This window comes from Podarcis tiliguerta (assembly GCF_965153285.1).
Source record: "Podarcis tiliguerta genome assembly, chromosome: 18".
Classification (NCBI taxonomy): Eukaryota; Metazoa; Chordata; class Lepidosauria; order Squamata; family Lacertidae; genus Podarcis; species Podarcis tiliguerta.
Genome location: NC_139551.1, coordinates 1592734 through 1614359, shown reverse-complemented (window position 1 = coordinate 1614359; position 21626 = coordinate 1592734). Strand labels below are relative to the sequence as shown.

Below are 21626 nucleotides of genomic sequence, written 5' to 3'. Positions count from 1 at the left end.
CCACTGAAATGGCTGAATTCAGTGGGTCCCTGCAGGTGTCAGCGCCTAGCCCCCCATTCTTGGGGGGGGGGGAAGATTTTTTAAAAAAGAGTGGGGTGCTTCTTCCCACCCCCTATTGCATTGGGGGGCTTCTCTCCCACTTTGGGGGGGGGGTCCCAAGTTGCAACGAGCCCCACTGAAATGGCTACTGAATTCAGTGGGTCCCTGCAGGTGTCAGCTCCTAGCACCCCATTTTAAGGGGGTTTTTTAAAGAGTGGGATGCTTCTCTCCCCCCAAATCCCACCCCACCCTCTTGCTTCTTCTGCCCCCCAACCCCCTCGGGGCTGGCTGGCTGGCTAGCTGGTTGCCGTGGGGCGGGGCTTCTGGGCCGGAGAGGGGCGGGGGTCGCGTGCTTTGGGACCACGTGGCGGCGACTGCCGGGGGTTGTGGGGGGGCGAGGAAGATGGCCAAGGCGCCGGGGGGAGCTGGGGGGCCGAGAGGAGGAGGAGGGGGCCCCCGATGCCCTCCTTTGGGGTGAGCTTGCGATAACTTTGGGGGGGCGCGCGGGGGTTGCACTTTTGCAAGCTGGGGGGGGGTCATGCATGCATGCAAAGGGGGAGAAGGTCCCGCTGCAAACAATGGGGTCAGTGTGGGTCACCGTGCATGCAGAGGGGGGGTCTTGCAAAAGTGGGGGGCAGGGGGTGGGTCGGGATGGAGCTTGGGGGGCAGGGGTGGGTCGGGGGAGCCTGATATGGGGCAGGTGGGAGTTATGGAATTGCAAGGGGTCCAGGGCAAGGGATATGGGGGTCAGATCTAGGGGGTGGGTCACCGTGCATGCAGAGGGGGGTCTTGCAAAAGTGGGGGGCAGGGGGTGGGTCGGGAGGGAGCTTGGGGGGCAGGGGTGGGTCGAGGGAGAGTGATATGGGGCAGGTGGGAGATATGGAGTTGCAAGGGGTCCTGGGCGAGGGATATGGGGGTCAGATCTAGGGGGTGGGTCACCGTGCATGCAAGGGGAGGGGGTCTTGCAAAAGTGGGGGGCAGGGGTGGGTCGGGGGAGCGTGATATGGGGCAGGTGGGAGTTATGGAGTTGCAAGGGGTCCAGGGCAAGGGATATGGGGGTCAAATCCAGGGGGCTTGTTTTGGATGTGGGGCTGCTGCTAAGGGGGTGGGGGGCTGCAGGGGAAGGAGATGGGGGGCTGCGGGGTGGAAGCAAGGGGGGCAGAGGTTGGGGGGCTGCTATGGGGAGAGGGAACAGGTGGGTGGGGGAAGCTGGTGTGGGGTGAAGTGTTTTGTGGGTCTGGCAAGTGTTGGGGGGCAAGCGATGGGGGGAGCAAGCGGGCATGGGATCTGTGGGGCAGAGGATGGAAGGGGGAGGTTAGGGGGCTATGGGTAGGGGCTCCATTTAAGCCAAGGGGGCGGCAGAGGGAGGGGGTCTAGGGAGATGTGGGGCGGGGGTGTGTGTTTAACATCAAGGGGGTAGTTGTGGGTTCTATGGGGCTAGGGGAGTTGTGGGGACGTGGGGAGGAGCCATAGGGGGCGGGGAGATGGTTGGGGCGGGGAAGTGTGGGGCAGACCAGCCCTATAGCGGGGCTGTGGGGATTCTTGGCAAAACTGGGGCGGGGAGACTATTATTATTATTTATTGAATTTAAATGTGGGGAGAAGAAGGGGCTTGCTTTGGGGCGAGGGTTTTTTTTTTAGTACGCGTGTCAGGGAGCTGGTGGTCGCATTCACACGTTCGAGCGTCGAGCGGAAGATTGCGAGGCGGAGGAGCGAGACTTGCGTGTCGTGACGTTGTACACGTGTCCCGCTTTTTAAGGGGGGAGACTTGTGAGGGGAAAAGCGAGACCCGTGACGTTGGATACGTGTCGAGCCTTTTTATGCGGGAGCGGGGACTCGTCTTCGCCTGTCCCGACGTCTTGTACACGCGTCTCCCGCCTTTTTATGAGGAGGGAAAAGGCGAAACTCGTCTTGTGGTCGCGTTCCGACGTTACACCCGTGTCGGACTTTGTGCCTTAACGGCAAGAGGCTTCGTTCACGCGCGTCGGGGCGTTTTGTTGTGAGGCGGCTGTCGCGTTTTTTATTCCCCGTGTGTGTTGGGGGGAAAGAGTGTTTGTGTGTTTCGTCGCGCGTTCACGTGTCTTTGTTTCGACACGTGTTTTCCCTTCCCTGAGGGGAAAACGACCTGGGACTATATTTCCCTGCCTGGAGCGGAGGGATACCGCCTTCGAAAAAAGCGCCTCGAGCGAATTGGCGGGAAAACAAGGCGGACGCTTTACGTATATATAAAAAAACCGTCCGCCAACGGCTTTTCGTGCGCGCGCCCGCGGCGGAGGCCGAGTTCACGCGAGAGGATGGAACGCTTGAGAATCGCGCGCGGGATGATGAATGGAGCCGCCGCGGTGGGCGGGGCGAGAAGCACCAATGGGGGCGCACGCACCGTACGTCGGGCGCGTACGTCGCCGCAGCGCCCCCTAGCGAGCAGGTGGCGCAGCGCACGGCGTGATTGACAGCTCGCTTTTTCCCGGGGAACGTTCCATTCCCGTTTGCAGCCGTCGGAGGCGCTTTTGCAAAGCGGCAGCAGCAGCAGCCAGGCTGGCCTTGCAAGCCCGAGCGGACCTTGCAGTCGCCAGCAGCAGCAGCTGCAGCAAGCAAGCAGAACCAAGCCGAGCCAAGCACCGCTGCAACCCTGGCAGGGCGAGACCACGGATCTGCCAGGCAGGCAGGAGCCAGAGGAGGAGGAGGAGGTGGCTGGGCCGAGGCCGAATCCGACCCGCCGGGCCTCATGGAAGCGATGGATCGGAAGAGGTGGGAGTGCTCAGCCCTCCCGCAGGGATGGAAAAGGGAAGAAGTGACCAGGAAATCGGGGCTCTCCGCTGGCAAGAGTGATGTCTATTATTATAGGTGAATGTGGGGGGGGGCGGGAGGAAGGAGGGGGTGGGTTTTTTTGGAGGGGGGGTGTTTACGCTGCCTGCAGCCGGCCTTTCTTCCTGTCTGCCTGCCTTCAATCGCTGCTGCAAAAGACGCTGTCAAGACAACCGTGAACATGCCCTTTCACTGCAACAATCTGCCTGGCACCTCTTTGCATGGGGGGGGGGCTTGCAGATGGTGGCGGGGGTCCAGCGAGATCTGCTTCTTCCTGCTTGCTTATGCAAGAAGGGGGTGCTGTGAGGGGCGACCCCCAGTTGCAGTGGCACGAATCGGGGCTGTTCTGCGGGAAGCGTTGCAGGCGGATCGCGGCTTCTGTGGGGGGGGGGAGAAAAAGAAAAAAGAGAGAGACTGAGAGGGAGAGAAGGAAGGAAGGAAGGGGAGAGAGAGAGAAAATTCGTCATAGTCCTGTTGCAAATCGCCGCCACCCAGTAGCTAGTTTTGATTTTGCAAAAGATTTGGGGGGGAGCAGGCGGGTTACGGGGTGAGTTTCAGATTGAATGGGCACCCTATTGATTTTTTTATGGGGGGGGGAGAGAATACATGGAATTATTGCCTGTGTGCGCTTTAGAGGGTTGCAACCCCGTTGTACGGGTCTTGAAAGGGGGAGTGGGAATATTCCTGCAGTGAAAATATAATTTCTCTGCCTTTTTGCATTGAGGTTATGGGGTGTCTGCATTGGCCATGGGGTGTCTCTGATGCATGAGCGCCCCCCCCTGGGGGGGGCAACGTAAACACGGAGCTTTTCCGCCTAGAAAATTGTGGCTGTGCTGCATGGGGACACTGTGACAGTTCGGGAGCCGTTCACATAGCAACGGATTGACAGATGAATGCAGGAAATAATAACCCCCCCCCCAGTGCTGCTTGCACCAAGGTTTATTATTGGGGGGGGGTCAGGGACAGAACCAAGTTCTGTGTATTAGAGAGGAGGAATGCAGCCATTAGATAAGAAAATAAAAAATTGGGAAGCTGTCACTGCAGATTGTCTTCCGGTTATTGGCTCCCTTGCCAGGTGCTGGACTCAACCCCCCCCCCTTGCATAGGTGAGGGTCTTTGGGGAGGGGGCTGATCTAGGCAGGTGGATCCCCCACTAGTGGACCCCCCTGGACAGGCTGGGGAGGGGGGCTGAACGGTTCATAGGGGTCCCTTTTCCAAAGCAAACCTGGGGTGGGTTGTTTCGCTGGATCTCTCAAAATGCTATTGCATCCACGTTTTTTTTTGGGGGGGGGGACTGCAGCTGTCGCAGGTTAGATATGTGGTTGTGTGCAGACTATAGGTGCGCTGTGGGGCATGTGGGGGGGGGTTCCTGTCTAATAAGAACCATTATAGCCAGCAGGCAGTAGAAGCAATTGCAGCCTGTTTTGTTATTTGGGGAGGGTGTGTGTGTGTGTGTCAGCCTGTTGCATTGAGAGAGGTCTGTTAAAGAGCATCTTTCTATGGCTGTAGTTATTCAGGGATACCCCACTGTGAATAACAATGATTTTTTAAAAATATAATGATTTTTAGTAGTTTTTGATTGCAGTCGAATAACAGCCTCATTAGAACAATGCCAGTTTACGATACAATTATTAATACCTGTCGTTCAAATACCTAATGATATAATTTGGATAAATTATATTTATCCACACGCTAGATTTGATTATTTTCTTTATTTCTGCGCTCCAAAATCTTACTAAGTTCCATTTTTGTTTTATTATTTATACCCCGCCAATCTGGCTGGGTTTGAGAGCTCTCAAGTCTCCTGTTGTTGTTGTTCTTGTTGTTGTTGTTCTTTCCTGTTGTTGTTAATGCCACACTCTGGGCAGCTTCCAAAACGCATAAAAACATAATAAAACATCAAACGTTACTAATGACCGTCTGATCCAATCCCAAAAAAGTCACAGTAAGTTTAAAACAAAGCAATATTCACTCATCCACTAGGAATATAATGTTGTTGTTGTTGTTTAGTTGTGTCCGCCTCTTTGTGACCCCCTGGACCAGAGCAGGCCAGGCCCTCCTGTCTTCCACTGCCTCTCACAGTTTGGTCAAACTCATGCTGGGAGCTTCGAGAACACTGTCCCACCATCTCGTCCTCCGTCGTCCCCTTCTCCTTGTGCCCTCCATCTTTCCCAACATCAGGGTCTTTTCCAGGGAGTCTTCTCTTCTCATGAGGTGGCCAAAGTCTTGGAGCCTCAGCTTCACGATCTGTCAGGAATATAATAGTAAACAGGAATATACAGTGGTACCTCGCAAGACGAATGCCTCGCAAGATGAAAGAGTTTTTCGTTTTCTGAATTGCTTCGCAAGACGGATTTCCCTATGGGCTTGCTTCGCAAGACGAAAACGTCTTGCGCCTTTTTCTTAAAACCGCCAATGCATTCCTATGGGAAACCGTCAATGCACAGTGGTGCTTCGCAAGACGAAAAAATTCACAAGACGAAAAAACTCGCAGAACGAATTAATTTCGTCTTGCGAGGCACCACTATAATAGTAAACAGTGAAATTGAAGATCAGCAAATCACATAGTTTCCTGTTGTTTCCGTGGGGTAGCATGCACAGGAAACTTGGGGTGGGTGGCGAAGGCTGCCTTGGTGTTGCTTTGCCGGTTTGCAGCAAAGTTTGTTCCGACTAACCACAGCGTTCATGCAACAATCGTGTCGTTTGTACCGGGGTCGGGAATGTTCTCCAACCCGGAGGTTGAAGTCTGTTTTCCGCAGCCTTCCCGGAGCCAGGGTTGCAGTGAACCAATGCGAATTTTGGGTTTTGCACCGCGGCAAAGCGCTTGCGAACCTCTATCTATCCTCCAGCCTGGGCGTAACAAGCGTTTGAATCGCAGAGTTGTGAGGGAACCCCAGGGGTCATCCATTCCAACCCGCTGCAAAGCAGGAATCTCGGCTGACGCATCCATGACCGGTGGCCGGCCAACCTCTGTGCTTGGAAACCTCCAAGGAAGGGGAATCCACAACCACCATAGAGGGACTGGTGTTGACTCAGAATCTCTTGAAACTTGGAGCTATGGGTTCGAGATTATTCGGATGTGATTTGGGCGCCTGGGCTATGCAACCTGATGGGATATGGGGCCACAGGCGAACTCCTCATGCCGTTGTGTTTTCGGACGTAGAACAGGGAGCTCTTTGCAGCCTAGGGGCCGTTTTTCCTTCCCGGCAGCCTCGTGAGGGCCGCCTGCCAGCGGTGGGCGGGGCCAGGGAGGAAGTGGGCGGGGCAAAGGTTTGCAATTTTTGCCTTGGCCCAGTACAATTTTCACACAAGGGGCACACACACCCGGTTCTCCCTCTCCAGCACATTTCCACCCGCGCATGGAAGACACTTCCAAGGGCCAGAACGGAAGCCCGGGGGCCACATCCAGCCGCCGTCATGGAGCCTTTCCCAGAATCCTCTGCAGCACAGAAGGCCTTTCCTTGCAGAAAGAAAGTTTGGAAACGGCCCCTCTGCATAATCCATTGTTTAATTCTCAGGGGTTTTTGTTTTTTTTGCAGTGGCGGCGGGTGTTCTTCAAAAAAGCAAGCCCCTCGCGTGGTATTTTCTTTCTTTTCCAGGCTTTGAAAAATGTCTGGCGTCTGGAGCCAGAAAGGGGAGGTGCAACCAAGCTGGCTTTTATGGATAATAGGAGACGGGATCCATTTGCAAAACCTTTTTTTTTTCCCCCTTCCTCGCTAAAGAGGGGAACAAAGAGATTTCTGCTTGCCCGTACAGAGTTGGGACATACGGAAGGCTCTTTGGCCACCTTGAATAGGGGCTGCATTCATCTTAATCTCCCGCCCCGTGCTCCCAAAAGTCTGAATTTGCAAGTTGAGCGCTTTAAATAAAAGAGCGAAAGAATCGCAAAGGGGGGGGGGAGATTTAACCCGCTTTTTATATTTTGTTCCTCGGCGGCTGGGGCAAGCCATTGAAAACCTCACAAAGCGAGCGTACTTGTGAGGAGCGGGAGGGGAGCGTGCGGAATCGTTTCTCAGCTGCTTTCTCCTTTTTGCTCCTTTACAATGGAAAATATTGGTTTCAGGCTCGGGGGGGGGGGGTGAGGAGTCGCACAGCCTTGCGCTTGCTGTTCACAAAAGGGAGACATACTCCCTTGTTTCCAAACCCCACGACGGGAGGCTTCTCTCTCCCGCCGAAGCGCCCGAAACTTCAGAATTGCGCGGGTTTCGAGTTTCGGGCGCTTTTTACGCACTTTTATTTTTGCGCACAAAATTCTGCGTTTGCTTGGCTTTTTGTGGGGTGTTGATGTGTGTGTGTGTGTCTAGGGGGTTGTGAATTGAAACTGAAACAAAGCGCTGAAAATTCAGCCTGTTGGGAAAGTTGAATCGGTCCTAGGAGGTCAGTAATGCGACGCTTGTGTACGTATCTGAACAGCAAACTTGTTCGTGCAGATTTAGGGAGACGGGAGAAGTTAATGGCCACCAAGTGAAGATTCCTGGGTGTCTCCGCCACCTTGGAGCTGCATGCCTGGAGAGCCTTGGATCCTGGCTTTTCTCACACGCTTAAGACCCCATCCTGTAGAATTCTGTCCGTTCTGATTTATCTGCACAATCGGAACGAATTTCGGGAGCGAAGACGCTTTTGCGCAGCGAATTGGGAATCGTTTTGATTGCAAACGTTATATACCGACCTGCCGCGCTTCTTCTTAAAAGTGACGCTGGCCATTCATAACATGAATTCCACAGGATGGGGGTCAAAGTGCATCAAAACGGTCCAGATCCGAGCATCCCCAGGCATGCACCGAGACGTCAGGCGACATTCCTGGCGCCCGGGCGTCTTCGCTTGGTCGCAAGTGGCAAATAAAGGTAAAGGGACCCCTGATTGTTAGGTCCAGTTGTGGCCGACTCTGGGGTTGCGGCGCTCATCTCGCTTTACTGGCCGAGGGAGCCGGTGTACAGCTTCCGGGTCACGTGGCCAGCAGGACTAAGCCACCTCTGGCGAACCAGAGCAGTGCACGGAAACGCCGTTTGCCTTCCCGCCGGAGCGGGACCTATTTATCTACTTGCACTTTGACGTGCTTTTGAACTGCTAGGTTGGCAGGAGCAGGGACCGAGCAACGGGAGCTCACCCCGTCATTGCGGGGATTCGAACCACCGACCTTCTGATCGGCAAGTCCTAGGCTCTGTGGTTTAGACCACAGCGCCACCTGTGTCCCTTTTAAGCTGCCGATAGCCGGGTGCAAAACGCGCCTGGCCCCTGGCTAATTTCTAACAAAGACTCTCTCCGCCATCTCCCTCCATCAGTTGCTTCTCTTTCACGCTTGTGGGCTTTCTGCACACCTGCCAGAGGGACATAGGGATTAGATGCAGCCCTCCAAGCTGTTTTCCCTGGCCCTTGGGACTCCCACCCCCTCGCTGGGCCTGCTCCTCTGCTTTTGGCTGGCTGGAATGCATACCTAACCAGTGATAATTCCTCTCACTCACCCGGATTAAAAGTCGAGGTGTCCAGAAACCTCGTTTTGTGCCGTCCCGTTGCAAAACAAAAAAACGGTAAGAGCCTCACCTGTTGCTGCAACAAATTTGCCTACGGCCCTGCCCTCTAGAGCCATGTGGCCCTCAAAAAGTTCCCTGCAATGGGAAGAGACGGAAGAAGTTTTCTGCTTTTTCTTTGCTTTGCGGCTGTGTTGTTTTCCTAGGGCAGCTCTGCCCCGAACGGATTTTGTTTTGCCGCACCCGGTTCGCCCTCGTGCTGACGCCCCCAGAAGCCATAATTTCTCTCCCTCTGTCCCCCCCCCCCAGCCCGAGCGGGAAGAAATTCCGGAGCAAGCCTCAGCTGGCCCGTTACCTCGGCAACTCCATGGACCTGAGCACCTTCGACTTCCGGACGGGAAAGATGCTCATGAGCAAAGTGAACAAAAACAGGCAGCGGATGCGTTACGACTGCTCCAGCCAGGCCAAGGTGAGTCCCGGTCTCTCTCCCCCCTTCCCGGAGCCCCTTAGGGCTTGATCCTCGCCATGCCAGCCTCCCCAGACCTTTTGTGCGAAAGGCAGCCCTGCTACGTTGCAGGCAGCGCAAAAAAACAACTTGCAAGGATGCTTAACCTCTGCAATCTCCATAAATCTTCGCTCCTATCCTCTCAAGGAGGAGGAGATTTGGGGAACGCGTGGGGCTGGAGTTTTGTTGCAGAAGCACAAAGCTTCCCGCTCTTCCGAGAAACGGGCTTTGAAAAAGTTGTCCCTAAATGATACAGTGGAATCTCGGTTTTCGAACGTAATCCGTTCTGGAAGAACAGGGCCTTCTCTGCAGTGGCTCCCCGCCTGTGGGATGCCCTCCCAAAGGAAGTTCGCCTGGCGCCTTCATTATACACCTTTAGGCGCCAGGCAAAAACATTCCTTTTTAACCAGGCCTTTGGTTGATCTTATTGACATCTAACACCCTTTTGGAATGTGGTTTTTTTTTGGGGGGGGGGTTATTGGGTTATAGTTTTTGGTTTGATTTTATATGTTGTGGTCTTGTTTGTGAACCGCCCTGAGACTTCCAGGTATAGGGTGGCGTATAAATTGAAGGAATGAATAAATAATGTTTGAAAGCTGAAAATCAAAGGGCTGTCGACGAAATCCATTGAAAAAATAGAGACGGACACCTTGGAAGCCGTTCGTCTTCCAAGGCGCGTTCGAAAACGGAAGCACTCACTTCCGGGTTGTCAGTGTTCGGGTTCCAAATTATTTGTCAGTGGAGACGTCTGAGAACTGAGGTTCCACTCTAAAATAAAGCATCTATAAGTTTAGTTTAGAGATGGTATTGAACAGCAGTTGTATCAAATCAAAGAAACAAGGATTATTTGTGTGATATGTTGGATGCCAGGAAACAGGGACTTAGGTTCACATGTGGTGGGTGTGTAAATATGTACAGTGGTACCTCGGGAGACATACGCTTCAGGTTACAGACGCTTCAGGTTGCAGACTCCGCTAACCCAGAAATAGTACCTCGGGTTAAGAACTGCTTCAGGATGAGAACAGAAATCGTGCTCCGGCGGCACGGCAGCAGCAGGAGGCCCCAATAGCTAAAGTGGTGCTTCGGGTTAAGAACAGTTTCAGGTTAAGAACGGACCTCCAGAACGAATTAAGTACTTAACCCAAGGTAAAGGTACCCCTGCCCGTACGGGCCAGTCGTGTCCGACTCTAGGGTTGTGCGCCCATCTCACTTAAGAGGCTGGGAGCCAGCGCTGTCCGGAGACACTTCCGGGTCACGTGGCCAGCGTGACATCGCTGCTCTGGCGAGCCAGAGCCGCACACGGAAACGCCGTTTACTTTCCCGCTAGTAAGCGGTCCCTATTTATCTACTTGCACCCGGGGGTGCTTTCGAACTGCTAGGTTGGCAGGCGCTGGGACCGAGCAACGGGAGCGCACCCCGCCGCGGGGATTCGAACTGCCGACCTGATGATCGGCAAGCCCTAGGCGCTGAGGTTTTACCCACAGCGCCACCCGCGTCCCATAATCCGAGGTACCACTGTACAATTATTTTTTTTGGCAAAGGTTGATTAAGGAGGTTACAGAAAAGCCACTGGGTGAAAAGTCCAGAGCTGGCATGATGGTTATCGATTTACGATGGGGTGGTGGAAGGTTCGCAGGCTAAGAAGGGCTTGCTCGCAAGGTTATCGACAGCTGCACAAGTTTAATAAGTGGGAGAAGGGGCAAGGCAAAGCATCAAGGTGCGCCGTTTTCGATCTGTTGGGGTCACCTGCCTCTCCGTCGTTCTGTTTCCAGGGCAAACCCGACCTGAACACGGCGCTCCCCGTCCGGCAGACGGCGTCGATCTTCAAGCAGCCCGTCACCAAAATCACAAACCACCCAAACAATAAAGTCAAGACGGACCCCCAAAAGGCAGTCGACCAACCCCGCCAGGTAAGCGGGTCCTGGTGGGCGCACACCTGTGTGATATGTAGTAGTAGTAGACTTTATTTGCGTAGCCGACAGGCCATAGCATCAAAGGGCAAACACCAACAGAAATACAGTGGTGCCCCGCAAGACGAATGCCTCACAAGACGGAAAACCCGCTAGACGAAAGGGTTTTCCGTTTTGGAGGTGCTTCGCAGGACGAATTTGCTGTGGGCTTGCTTCGCAAGACGAAAATGTCTTGCGATTCCTGGGGGGTTTTTTTTCGCTCCCCACCCCCTTTTCTAAGGCACTAAGCTGCTAATAGCCTTTTAGCAGCTAATCCGCTAATCCCTTAAACCTTTAATAGCCACTAATAGCGCTAATCCGCTAATGGGCTTGCTTCGCAAGACGAAAAAACCGCTAGACGAAGAGACTCACGGAACGGATTCTTTTCGTCTTGCAAGGCACCACTGTACATTACAGATATAGTTGCCATAGAATCTTGTGACCTATTAAAACCCTAGGTAACTTAATAATCTCAGTACTTAAAACTTGGCAGAAGTAATAAAATAATAATAATAAAACATAATGATAATAATCATAGGATCCTGTGGAGCTGGCTATGTAGAGACGGTGTCACACGTCCTCTTGTCTTGCTCCCTATATAAAGATCTCAGGGACGAGACCATTACGCCGCTCCTATCTGCCATCCTGGGCCGCTCTTGCGAAGCCAAATTGTTCTCACTCCTAGCCAACCAGAACAGCTCGACAACAGAGAAGGTTGCCAAATTTATCGAGAGAGCTGTTATCTGAATGACACCAGTGTCGTCACCCGGATTCCTGTGTGATATGTATTCAGTGAGTCTGCGTTTGCCTGAGCTGGAGTCTGGACTAAGGATTCTGAGCTGCTCATGACCTCCAGCCCCAGGACATTTTCAGGATTTCCTGTGTGTCCGTGGCATTTCTTCCTGTCCTCGTTCCAATGAAGTTTTTGGATACCTGTATTTTGGGAATAGGGGACACGGTTGGCGCTGTGGGTTAAACCACAGAGCCTAGAACTTGCTGATCAGAAGGTTGGCGGTTCGAATCCCCGCAATGACGGGGTGAGCTCCCATTGCTCAGTCCCTGCTCCTGCCAACCTAGCAGTTTGAAAGCACGTCAAAGTGCAAGTAGATAAATAGGTCCCACTCCGGCGGGAAGGTAAACAGCATTTCCGTGCGCTGCTCTGGTTCGCCAGAAGCGGCTTAGTCCTGCTGGCCACATGACCCGGAAGCTGGACGCCGGCTCCCTCGGCCAATAAAGCGAGATGAGCGCCGCAACCCCAGAGTCGGCCACGACTGGACCTAATGGTCAGGGGTCCCTTTACCTATTTTGGGAATAAGTTGTCCTCAATCGATCAGTATGAAAATATGCTTTAACCGACACCCTGTCCTCATATTATGTTTCCTCTGTGCCATGAGTCGCTTCAGAAACATCTGCCTAGAACAGCGGCGTGCAAATTACTATTTCCCCCCCTTCCAGTCCTTTTAAATTGCTTTCAGAAGTACTTTAGTGGCAGGGATAACACCCCTTTACGGATGCAGAATAGCACCTAGTAATTCTTGCCGCTTACGGCTGTCCGTCTAAAGGTAAACGTTAACTACAGATGTTACGGAATCAGAAAAAGGTCAGCAGTGTTTTATTTCACGCGATTTGCATTCCTCTCGGTTGCAATGAAACCTCAAAGCTGTTGATGAAAAAGGTCATTAGTGGTTATCTTCTGGGGGTTTTTGTGGGGAGGGGGAAGCTATTGTTCCAAACCGTTAAATATTTTCTCCTTCCCTTTGCTTTACCCATAAAATCCAACTGGCATGCAAGTGTTTTTGTTGTTGAGTCATTTAGTCGTGTCCGCCTCTTTGTGACCCCCTAGACCAGAGCACGCCAGCCACTCCCGTCTTCCACTGCCTCCCGCAGTTTGGTCAAACTCATGCTGGTCGCTTCGAGAACACTGTCCCACCATCTCGTCCTCCGTCGTCCCCTTCTCCTTGTGCCCTCCATCTTTCCCAACATCAGGGTCTTTTCCAGGGAGTCTTCTCTTCTCATGAGGTGGCCAAAGTCTTGGAGCCTCAGCTTCAGGATCTGTCCTTCCAGTGAGCACTCAGGGCTGATTTCCTTCAGAATGGAGAGGTTTGATCTTCTTGCAGTCCATGGGACTCTCCAGAGTCTCCTCCAGCACCAGAATTCAAAAGCCTCCATTCTTCGGCGATCAGCCTTCTTGATGGTCCAGCTCTCACTTCCATACATCACTACTGGGGAAACCGTGGATTTAACTATACGGACCTTTGTTGGCATGCAAGTAGGAGTTAATAATTTTAAATAAATGACATTTGGAAAGGATTCTCTCTGCCTGAGAGCCAGTATTGGACTGTGTGCCCATGGCGTCTCCCCACCTGCACCCAAAAAAAGAAAAGAACCGTGGGAAATAAAGTTTCACAGCACCCTTAACAAACAAGCCTTTCCCAAGGATTCGCGCCGTGTGCTTTTAAATGTGTGGGCAGCTGGTGTTTTCGTGGCGCTCGTGATGTTCAGAGAAATGCACTTAACACTCTTTTCTCTCCTTCTTTTCCCAGCTCTTCTGGGAGAAGAAGCTCAGCGGCCTAAACGCCTTCGATATCGCAGAGGAGTTGGTGAAGACCATGGACCTCCCGAAAGGTTTGCAAGGTACTGTGCCCTTTTTTGATCGCTGCAAATAAACGATAAGTTGCCTAGTCCCGCATCCTGCCTCTGGGGTCAACTAGATGCCACCAGAGGAAATATACCGTATTTTTCGCTCTATAAGACGCACCAGAGCACAAGACACACCTAGTTTTTGGAGGAGGAAAACAAGAAAAAACATATTCTGAATCTCAGAAGCCAGAACAGCAAGAGGGATCGCTGCGCAGCGAAAGCAGCAATCCCTCTTGCTGTTCTGGCTTCTGGGATAGCTGCGCAGCCTGCATTTGCTCCATAAGATGCACACACATTTCCCCTTGCTTTTTAGCAGGGAAAAAGTGAGTCTTACAGAGCAAAAAATAGGGTAATAATAATTTATTATTTATACTCTGCCCATCTGGCTGGGTTTCCCCAGCCGCTCTGAGTGGCTCCCAACCGAATACAGTATTAAAAACACAATACAGCATTAAACATTAAAAACTTTCCGAAACAGGGCTGCCTTCAGATATCTTAAAAGTAAGTTATTTATTTCCTTGATGTCTGATGGGCGTTCCACAGGGTGGGAGCCACCACCGAGAAGGCCCTCTGCCTGGTTCCCTGTAACCTCACTCCTCGCATTATTATTTGCACCCCTCCCATCTGACTGGGCTGCCCCAGCCACTCTGGGCAGCTTCCAATATATACGAAAACGTAATAAAGCATTCCAAAAACAGCAGTTGCAGAACCTTATTGGGCCACCGTAAACTCGCCCCCGGGGTGCCCCTTACCCTAATATATAAAAAAGCATTATTCAGAACCCGAGGTACCACTGTACAACAGTGCGGCAAAATTTAAAACGTTAACCCATTTATTTAAGATCCAGTTAGAATGATGTACAGTGGTACCTCGGGTTACAGACGCTTCAGGTTACAGACTCCGCTAACCCAGAAATAGCGCTTGAGGTTAAGAACTTTGCATCAGGATGAGAACAGAAATCGCGGCAGCGGGAGGCCCCATTAGCTAAAGTGGTGCTTCAGGTTAAGAACAGTTTCAGGCTAAGAGCGGACCTCCGGAAAGAATTAAGTACTTAACCCGAGGTACCGCTGTAGATTAATTAAGTCAACAAACACCAACGGACTTGGATCGGTGATAGCAGATCTTTTCAAAGCCTGCTGGTTGGTTATACCTCCTGTGCCCCCCTTGCCTGTTTTGGGACCGCCCTATATGTAGACACCTAAAACAGCGTTTGTCAACCTGGCGCCCTCCAGCTGTGGTCCAAAATATCTGGCGGGTCCCAGGTTTATAAGGCCTGAACCCAGCTGACTTTTTCAACAGGGGACTGGTCCACTGTCCCTCAAACCTTGTGGGGGTCGGACTATATTGGGGGGTGGGAATGAATGCCATCAGCCGTGCAGTGACCCCATGCCCCGTGTCTCCTCTGGCACCCCTGCAGGCGTGGGGCCCGGCTGCACCGACGAGACCCTCCTCTCCGCCATCGCCAGCGCCCTGCACACCAGCACGATGCCCATCACCGGGCAGCTCTCGGCCGCCGTGGAGAAGAACCCCGGGGTCTGGCTGAACACCTCCCAGCCCCTCTGCAAAGCCTTCATGGTGACCGACGAGGACATCAGGTCAGTGACGCTCCCTGGAGCAGGGAGAAGGTCTCTCTCTCTCTTTCTGTCTCTCTCTCTTTCTTCCCTTCCTTCCTTCCTTCTCTCTCCCCCTCTTTATCTCTGTGTCTCTTTCTGTCTTTATCTCTCTTTCTTTATCTCTGTCTGTCTCTCTCTTTATCTCTCCCTCTCTCTCTCTCTTTCCCCCTTTCTGTTTCTCTTTCTTTCTTTCTTTCTTTCTTTCTTTCTTTCTTTTTCTTTCTCTCTTTCTCCCTCTTTCTTTATCTCTCCCCCTCTTTCCTCTTTCCCCCTTCCTTCCTTCCTTTCTTTCTCTCTCTCTCTCTCTTTCTTTCTTTCTTTCTTTCTTTCTTTCTTTCCCTCTCTTTATCTCTCTCTGTCTCTCTCTTTATCTCTCTCTCTTTCCCCCTTTCTGTTTCTCTTTCTTTCTTTCTTTCTCCCTCTTTCTTTATCTCTCCCCCTCTTTCCCTCCCCCCTTTCTTTCTTTCTTTCTTTCCTTCCTTCCTTCCTTCTCTTTCCCCCTCTTTATCTCTGTCTCTCTCTCTCTCTCTCTCTCTCTTTCTCTTTCCTTCCTTCTCTTTCCCCGTCTTTATCTCTGTGTCTCTTTCTGTCTTTATCTTTCTTTCTTTCTTTCTTTCTTTCTCTCTCTCTTTCTCCCTCTTTCTTTATCTCTCCCCCTCTTTCCCTCTCTCCCCCTTTCTTTCTTTCTTTCTTTCTTTCTCTCTGTCTTTCTCTTTCTTTATCTCTCTCATCCTCTCTCTCTTTCACTATTATTATTATTATTATTATTACTACTGCTGCTATTATTACAGTGGTCCCTTGGGTTACAGATGCTTCAGGTTACAGACTCCCCTAACCCAGAAATAGTACCTCAGGTCAAGAACTATGCTTTAGGATGAGAACAGAAATTGCGCGGCGGCAGCGGGAGGCCCCATTAGCGAAACTGGTCCTTCAGGTTAAGAACAGTTTCAGGTTAAGAACGGACCTCCGGAACGAATTAAGTTCTTAACCCGAGGTACCGCTGTATTCTTCTTCTTCTTCTTCTTCTTCTTCTTCAATCTCTACAATATCCTTGTTTAGCTGAGCTGGCCTTAACAGTGCCTAGTATTTCCAAACACCAACATTTTCTTCCTCTCGTGGCCATTATTTCTGTTCTTCTGTTCTGGCCTCGACCAGAGCCAGGGCCTTTTCATCCCCGAGCTGGCAGAACACTCTGTCCCAAGAGACTAGGGCCCTGTGGGACTTGACACCTTTCCGCAGGGCCTGCAAGACAGAGCTGTTCCACCAGGCCTTTGGCCAGGGCACAGCCTGTCTCCCTCCTTTGGCAATCCTCACAGAACTTTAGCCTAATGGTTGCCATCAATTTGATTTGAATTAATTTTAGAATGAAATGATTTTAGAATGTTGTACTGTTTTATTGTTGCTAGCCGCCCTGAGCCTGGCTTCGGCTGGGGAGGGCAGGATATAAGTAAAAAATTTTATTATTATTATTATTATTAATATTATTGCACCTTGAGGGTTCCACCCTCTTGACCGCAAAGGGACCTCTGCTCTGGTCTCCCAGGCGTGTGGCGGAAACATCAGAGCAGCTGCCAAGACAGGCGGTTGTTTGGGGAGGGGGCTATGCCGCCCTCCCCCAGCCTCATCCAGCTTCCCTTCCCTTCCCCGGACAGGAAACAGGAAGAACTCGTTCAACAAGTGCGAAAGAGGCTGGAAGAAGCTCTGATGGCGGACATGCTCGCTCACGTAGAGGAGATCGCGCGGGACGGCGAGGCGCCCGAGGAGAAGGCCCTGGGGGACGAAGACGGGGAGGAAGAGGAGGAGGAAGAGGAGGTGGATCGCGGGACGGAGGTGGAGAGCGTATAGTCCAGGTAACAACACCCTCAGTTGCCCCGAGGGAATCTCTGTTGCTCCGTGTCAAAACATGCAAGCAGGAAAGGCTATTTCCATGTCTGAATCCCTAGAGGACTGCTGCCCGTCAGTGCAAGCCAGAGGTTTGCAACCTTTTTGGGTCCACAGCTCCCTTGACCAATTGCGTTCATCCTGCCGCGTCCCTGTGGGGCTCAGGAGCCCCCTTCCCTGCAGAGCTGGCAGCCCCTCACCCTTTTCCGAACCCCCTCCCTCGTGGAGCGTTCCCTCGGCCGCCTCCTCTCCGCTTTCGACCTTGTTGCTTTCTCATCTCGGTCGGTGGAAAGATTGGACTGTCGGCTGCCCCGGATATAGAGTTCCGTCAATGATCAGCCATCGAGGCAGCTGATTCAGTCCGCATTTAACGCCAAGCTTATCTCGCTAAACCACAGAGCCTAGGGCTTGCCGATCAGAAGGTCGGCGGTTCGAATCCCCGCAATGATGGGGTGAGCTCCCGTTGCTCGGTCCCTGCTCCTGCCAACCTAGCAGTTCGAAAGCACGGCAAAGTGCAAGTAGATAAATAGGTACCGCTCCGGCGGGGAGGTAAACGGCGTTTCCGTGCGCTGCTCTGGTTTGCCAGAAGCGGCTTAGTCCTGCTGGCCACATGACCCGGAAGCTGTACGCCGGCTCCCATGGCCAGTAAAGCGAGATGAGCGCCGCAACCCCAGAGTCGGCCACGACTGGACCTAATGGTCAGGGGTCCCTTTACCTACTCCTCTGTGATGGATCAAGTCTCTCTCTCTTCCTCTCTTCTTCAGGGAGTCCCTCTTGAGAATCCTAGCCTTTCCTCGCCCCGCGAAGAGGCGAGCTTGCCGTCGGACAGCGTCGCATGTCGTCTCCGCAGGCAGCTGGAGATGCCTTCAGCCTCCGGCCGTCTTCAGCCTTTATTTGCCGGACACTCGAGAATCCAGTGGCTCAGTAGATCCTGGGTAGCTTGAAGATGGACTTTACGCAAACTCTTTCTCTCTCTCTCCTCTCTCAACCCACCACCCCCCAATTGTCATTTCCTCAAGTGTTGACAGGGAAGGAACGCAGAGAAACTGCAAATGTTAACTGATCCGTCTTTCATTTCCAGGGCGCAGCGAAGCAATTTGAGCCTGCTTCCCCGGTTCTCGGTTTTTTATTATTAGGTAGCACACACGTACCCAAACTTTACGTCCTCTTTTGGCTTAAGGTAGAGGCGCCGTTTCTAAATGGGGACCACCTGTCCCGGACTTGGCTTGTTTGCTCCAGTTGTAGATAATCCTTCCTTCTGCGAAATCTCGGTATGGGATTTGTGTGTGCGTTTGTGTGTTTTCATGTTAACTTTTCCAGACTGTCCGGTCTTCCCAGAGGTGTAACGGGGGGGGTTCCTTCCCATATGAGGGGAACGGTGACCGTCTCGGGGACCCCTAAAGTTTCCAGCCGTTTGTGTGGATCTCTCGAAAGCGCAGAGGTTTGGGATTACACACACAAAAGTCCATTTATCCAGTGGCAATGTCGGGGGGGACGACCCTTTCGGAGAAAACTTTTGTAAGCTTAAAGGTGCTATATCATTTGTGTGTTTTTCACGACCGTTGCATTGCGAGGAGGAGGAGGGCATATACTGACCTCCCCAAATCCGTTTTACTAGATTCAAATCATTTGCTTTTGGGCGGCAGGTGTGGCCTTTTGCTCGTCTCACGCAATTGAAAGCGATAGATCGGAAGCGGCGCGTGTCCTCAGAAGAGGCGAGCTGAACTGATCTGGTTTTGCAACGATTGCAGAGTCTGGCTTATTAGACGTGTTCAGCATCGTACACCCCACAACACAAAGCTGTCCCCAAATCAGACTTGCTTGGAATTAGCGCAGCCCTTGCCTGAGGAGCCGGCACGTCGCCGTGCAAAGACCTGCGAGTTTTAATTGCACCGTTGCCATGCAGAAATCTGGGTTTTAATTGCACCGTTGCCGCACAGAAATCTGGGTTTTAATTCCACCGTTGCCGTGCAAAAATCTGTTGATTTAAATTGCACGACTGCCATGCAGAAATCTAGGTTTTAATCGCACTGTTGCCGTGCAAAACTCTGCAGGTTTAAATTGCACCGTTGCCATTCAGAAACCCGTGGCTTTTACTTTTACCCAGGCTTGTTCTGAACCTATTTAAACCATGTCTTTCTGGAGGCACACACAATGACAGGAACCTGTGACGGAAAATCCTGGCTTGTTTTCGCCGCCCGGGACCCATGCAGTTTTCGGTTTTGGGTCAGCGCAGCGGCACCTGCCCTCCAAATCCAATCTCCAGTGCCACCCCACCTTCTAGCTCCACATTGGTGCTTCCAAACCAACATATGGGATTGTTTCTTTGGGGTGGGGGGGAAATGAGGCTCTGCTGCTGCTTCTGATACGCTGCTTTTCCCTATTGGAGAGGGAAGCCTTGCCCTTCACCCAGTTCACTGGCCATCCCTGCTACTGAATTTTGTCCATTTCGGATTTGTGTATGTTTGTCTTAATCCCAGAAGCACGGGTTTTCACTCCGTTCCGAAGCAGTTTTTGAGACTCCCTTTTGGGTAGGGAATGTTAGGAGAGGTGAATTTATGGAGGGATTTGCCAGTTTTTTACACACACACAGATGCCTGTCTTTCTTTCCTCCCTCTCCTTTTTTTTCTCCACCTGCCTTTCCACCTTTTCAGGTAACTCCACGCAAACCCTTTTCCTCTTAAGCTTTCGCCGGCAGTAAAAACAGCGCCAGCAAGCTTCTCTCTTTCCCTCCGATGTTGCCGTGGCAGAAACCTCGTTCCTGCCGCACAGACAACTTATTTTTGCGGCGTCTCGTCACAACCCGACGGTCCCTGCCCGAAGCGAGTTTCTTTTATTCCTTGAAGCGACTTTTGTATCGACTGCTTTTGCGGGGTGGGGTGTAGTGCGGTTTTGCAGCTTTTAGATATTTCGCAGCGATCTGGGAGCCCCGCCTCGCCTCCTTAGCACTAACCGATGATGTCCTTTCAGCCTTGATCATATTTGTAATATTTGTTTGGGGGGAACTATTAGTTTTGTAATTAAAAAGGAAAAAAGAAAACAGTGTTTTGCATACGTTCTTCCGGTGTGTTTCAACGCTTGGTGAGAAAACGTCGAGCGTGAATGCAAGTTGTCATGCGACCCCATGGCTGTGGAGTTGGAAAAGGACCGGGAGGTGGAGGAAAAGGATCAAGCATTTTGCCTTTTTAAAAATTTGCCGCAATTGCTCTTGTGATCTCCTCCTGGCACTCAGGAAATCTCTGAGCCCGCTGGGCTTTTGCTCAATGAGGTGGTCAGACTGTTCCGTACTTTGCCCATTTGGAAATAATAATAATAATAATAATAATAATAATAATAATAAATGGTCAAAGGCCTGGAAACGATGCCTTATGAGGAACGGCTAAGGGAGCTGGGCATGTTTAGCCTGGAGAAGAGGAGGTTAAGGGGTGATATGATAGCCATGTTCAAATATATAAAAGGATGTCACATAGAGGAGGGAGAAAGGTTGTTTTCTGCTGCTCCAGAGAAGCGGACACGGAGCAATGGATCCAAACTACAAGAAAGAAGATTCCACCTCAACATTAGGAAGAACTTCCTGACCGTAAGAGCTGTTCGACAGTGGAATTTGCTGCCAAGGAGTGTGGTGGAGTCTCCTTCTTTGGAGGTCTTTAAGCAGAGGCTTGACAACCGTATGTCAGGAGTGCTCTGATGGTGTTTCCTGCTTGGCAGGGGGTTGGACTCGATGGCCCTTGTGGTCTCTTCCAACTCTATGATTCTAATAATAATAATAATAGTGTTGAAGGAGGAAGTTGGGAAGAGCTCCACACTTTACCACTCCCTGTTTCAGTTCTATGTGCTTTTTTCAAGGCTCGGGTTAATTCTACCAGATCTGCATTTTGCCCAGATCGCTTACCAAGCTCACTCTTCGCTTCTCCTTGCTTGGGTGGTTCTGATCCAGTGAAGTAGCAGGGAAACTCCAAAAAGTTTGGCACCCTCCACGAGGGGTTTATAAATTTCATTTCACTTTTAATTTGTATCCCGCCTTAAGGCGGTTTGCAAGCTGCAAACAAAATGGACGACAAAGATCGTGCACGTTGTAGTAATAATAATAATTATTATTATTTATACCCCGCCCATCTGCCTGGGTTTCCCCAGCCACTCTGGGTGGCTTCCAGCAAAATACAATAATACATCAAATATTAAAAGCTTCCCTAAATAGGGAAATGTCGTAGTTGTTTATCTCCTTGGCATCTGATGGCAAAGGGCGCCACCACCGAGAAGGCCCTCTGCCTGGTTCCCTGCAACCTCACTTCTCGCAGGGAGGGAACCGCCAGGAGGCCCTCAGAGCTGGACCTCCGTATCCAGGCAGAACAATCTGATCCAATACCAAAAGTCGCCACAGTAACTTTAAAATAAACAACTATCAAATAAAGCAGCATTTGACAATCCGTTAGAATATAGTCGTGAGCGGCAAAATTAAATATCCACGAATAATAATGAGAGCAGCTTGCACTTGTCAGTTACAATAAGGAATTCCTAAACTGTGATCAGTTAAAATAAGGGAACAGAACACACAAAGTAGGAGGTAGATAGCTTGGTCGCAGGGACAGGTCCAGTCTTGGCATCTAAATAGGGGTGGGACTGTCCTTTTGAACCACGGAAAGAGAATCGCCAACAGGCAGGGTGGGAGATATTTCTTCACATGGACCCTGTGGTCTTCTGCATAAGGGGGTTTCCTTATGCAGCCC

At 51.5% G+C, this 21626-nt stretch overlaps 1 protein-coding gene across 6 annotated transcripts; it reads left to right on the top strand.

Annotated features, from left to right (window-relative positions):
• The first annotated feature begins 369 nt into the window (after positions 1-369).
• On the top strand, positions 370-19939 carry MBD3 (methyl-CpG binding domain protein 3). Of its 6 annotated transcripts, none has more exons than XM_083421885.1 (8): positions 370-513; positions 8621-8780; positions 10589-10726; positions 13309-13399; positions 14823-15000; positions 16671-16868; positions 17664-18813; positions 18918-19939. In XM_083421885.1, exons 1-6 carry the CDS (start codon positions 443-445, stop codon positions 16861-16863), a joined length of 831 nt encoding a protein of 276 aa, XP_083278011.1. In that variant the 5' UTR covers positions 370-442; the 3' UTR covers positions 16864-16868; positions 17664-18813; positions 18918-19939. The 6 variants fall into 6 exon arrangements, with proteins under 6 accessions (XP_083278011.1, XP_083278010.1, XP_083278009.1 ...); XM_083421884.1 differs by having other exon boundaries at positions 408-513; positions 17664-18847; XM_083421883.1 differs by lacking the exon at positions 370-513 and adding an exon at positions 1948-2882.
• Positions 19940-21626: the final 1687 nt, after the last annotated feature.

What these genes read in the sequence shown, in the direction of transcription:
- MBD3 (XM_083421883.1), top strand. Translation starts at nt 2,764, where the DNA reads ATGGAAGCGATGGATCGGAAGAGGTGGGAGTGCTCAGCCCTCCCGCAG. An exon ending in ACTGCTCCAGCCAGGCCAAG is followed by an intron (nt 8,781 to 10,588) that starts GTGAGTCCCGGT and finishes TTCTGTTTCCAG; the next exon opens with GGCAAACCCGACCTGAACAC. An exon ending in GTGACCGACGAGGACATCAG is followed by an intron (nt 15,001 to 16,670) that starts GTCAGTGACGCT and finishes TTCCCCGGACAG; the next exon opens with GAAACAGGAAGAACTCGTTC.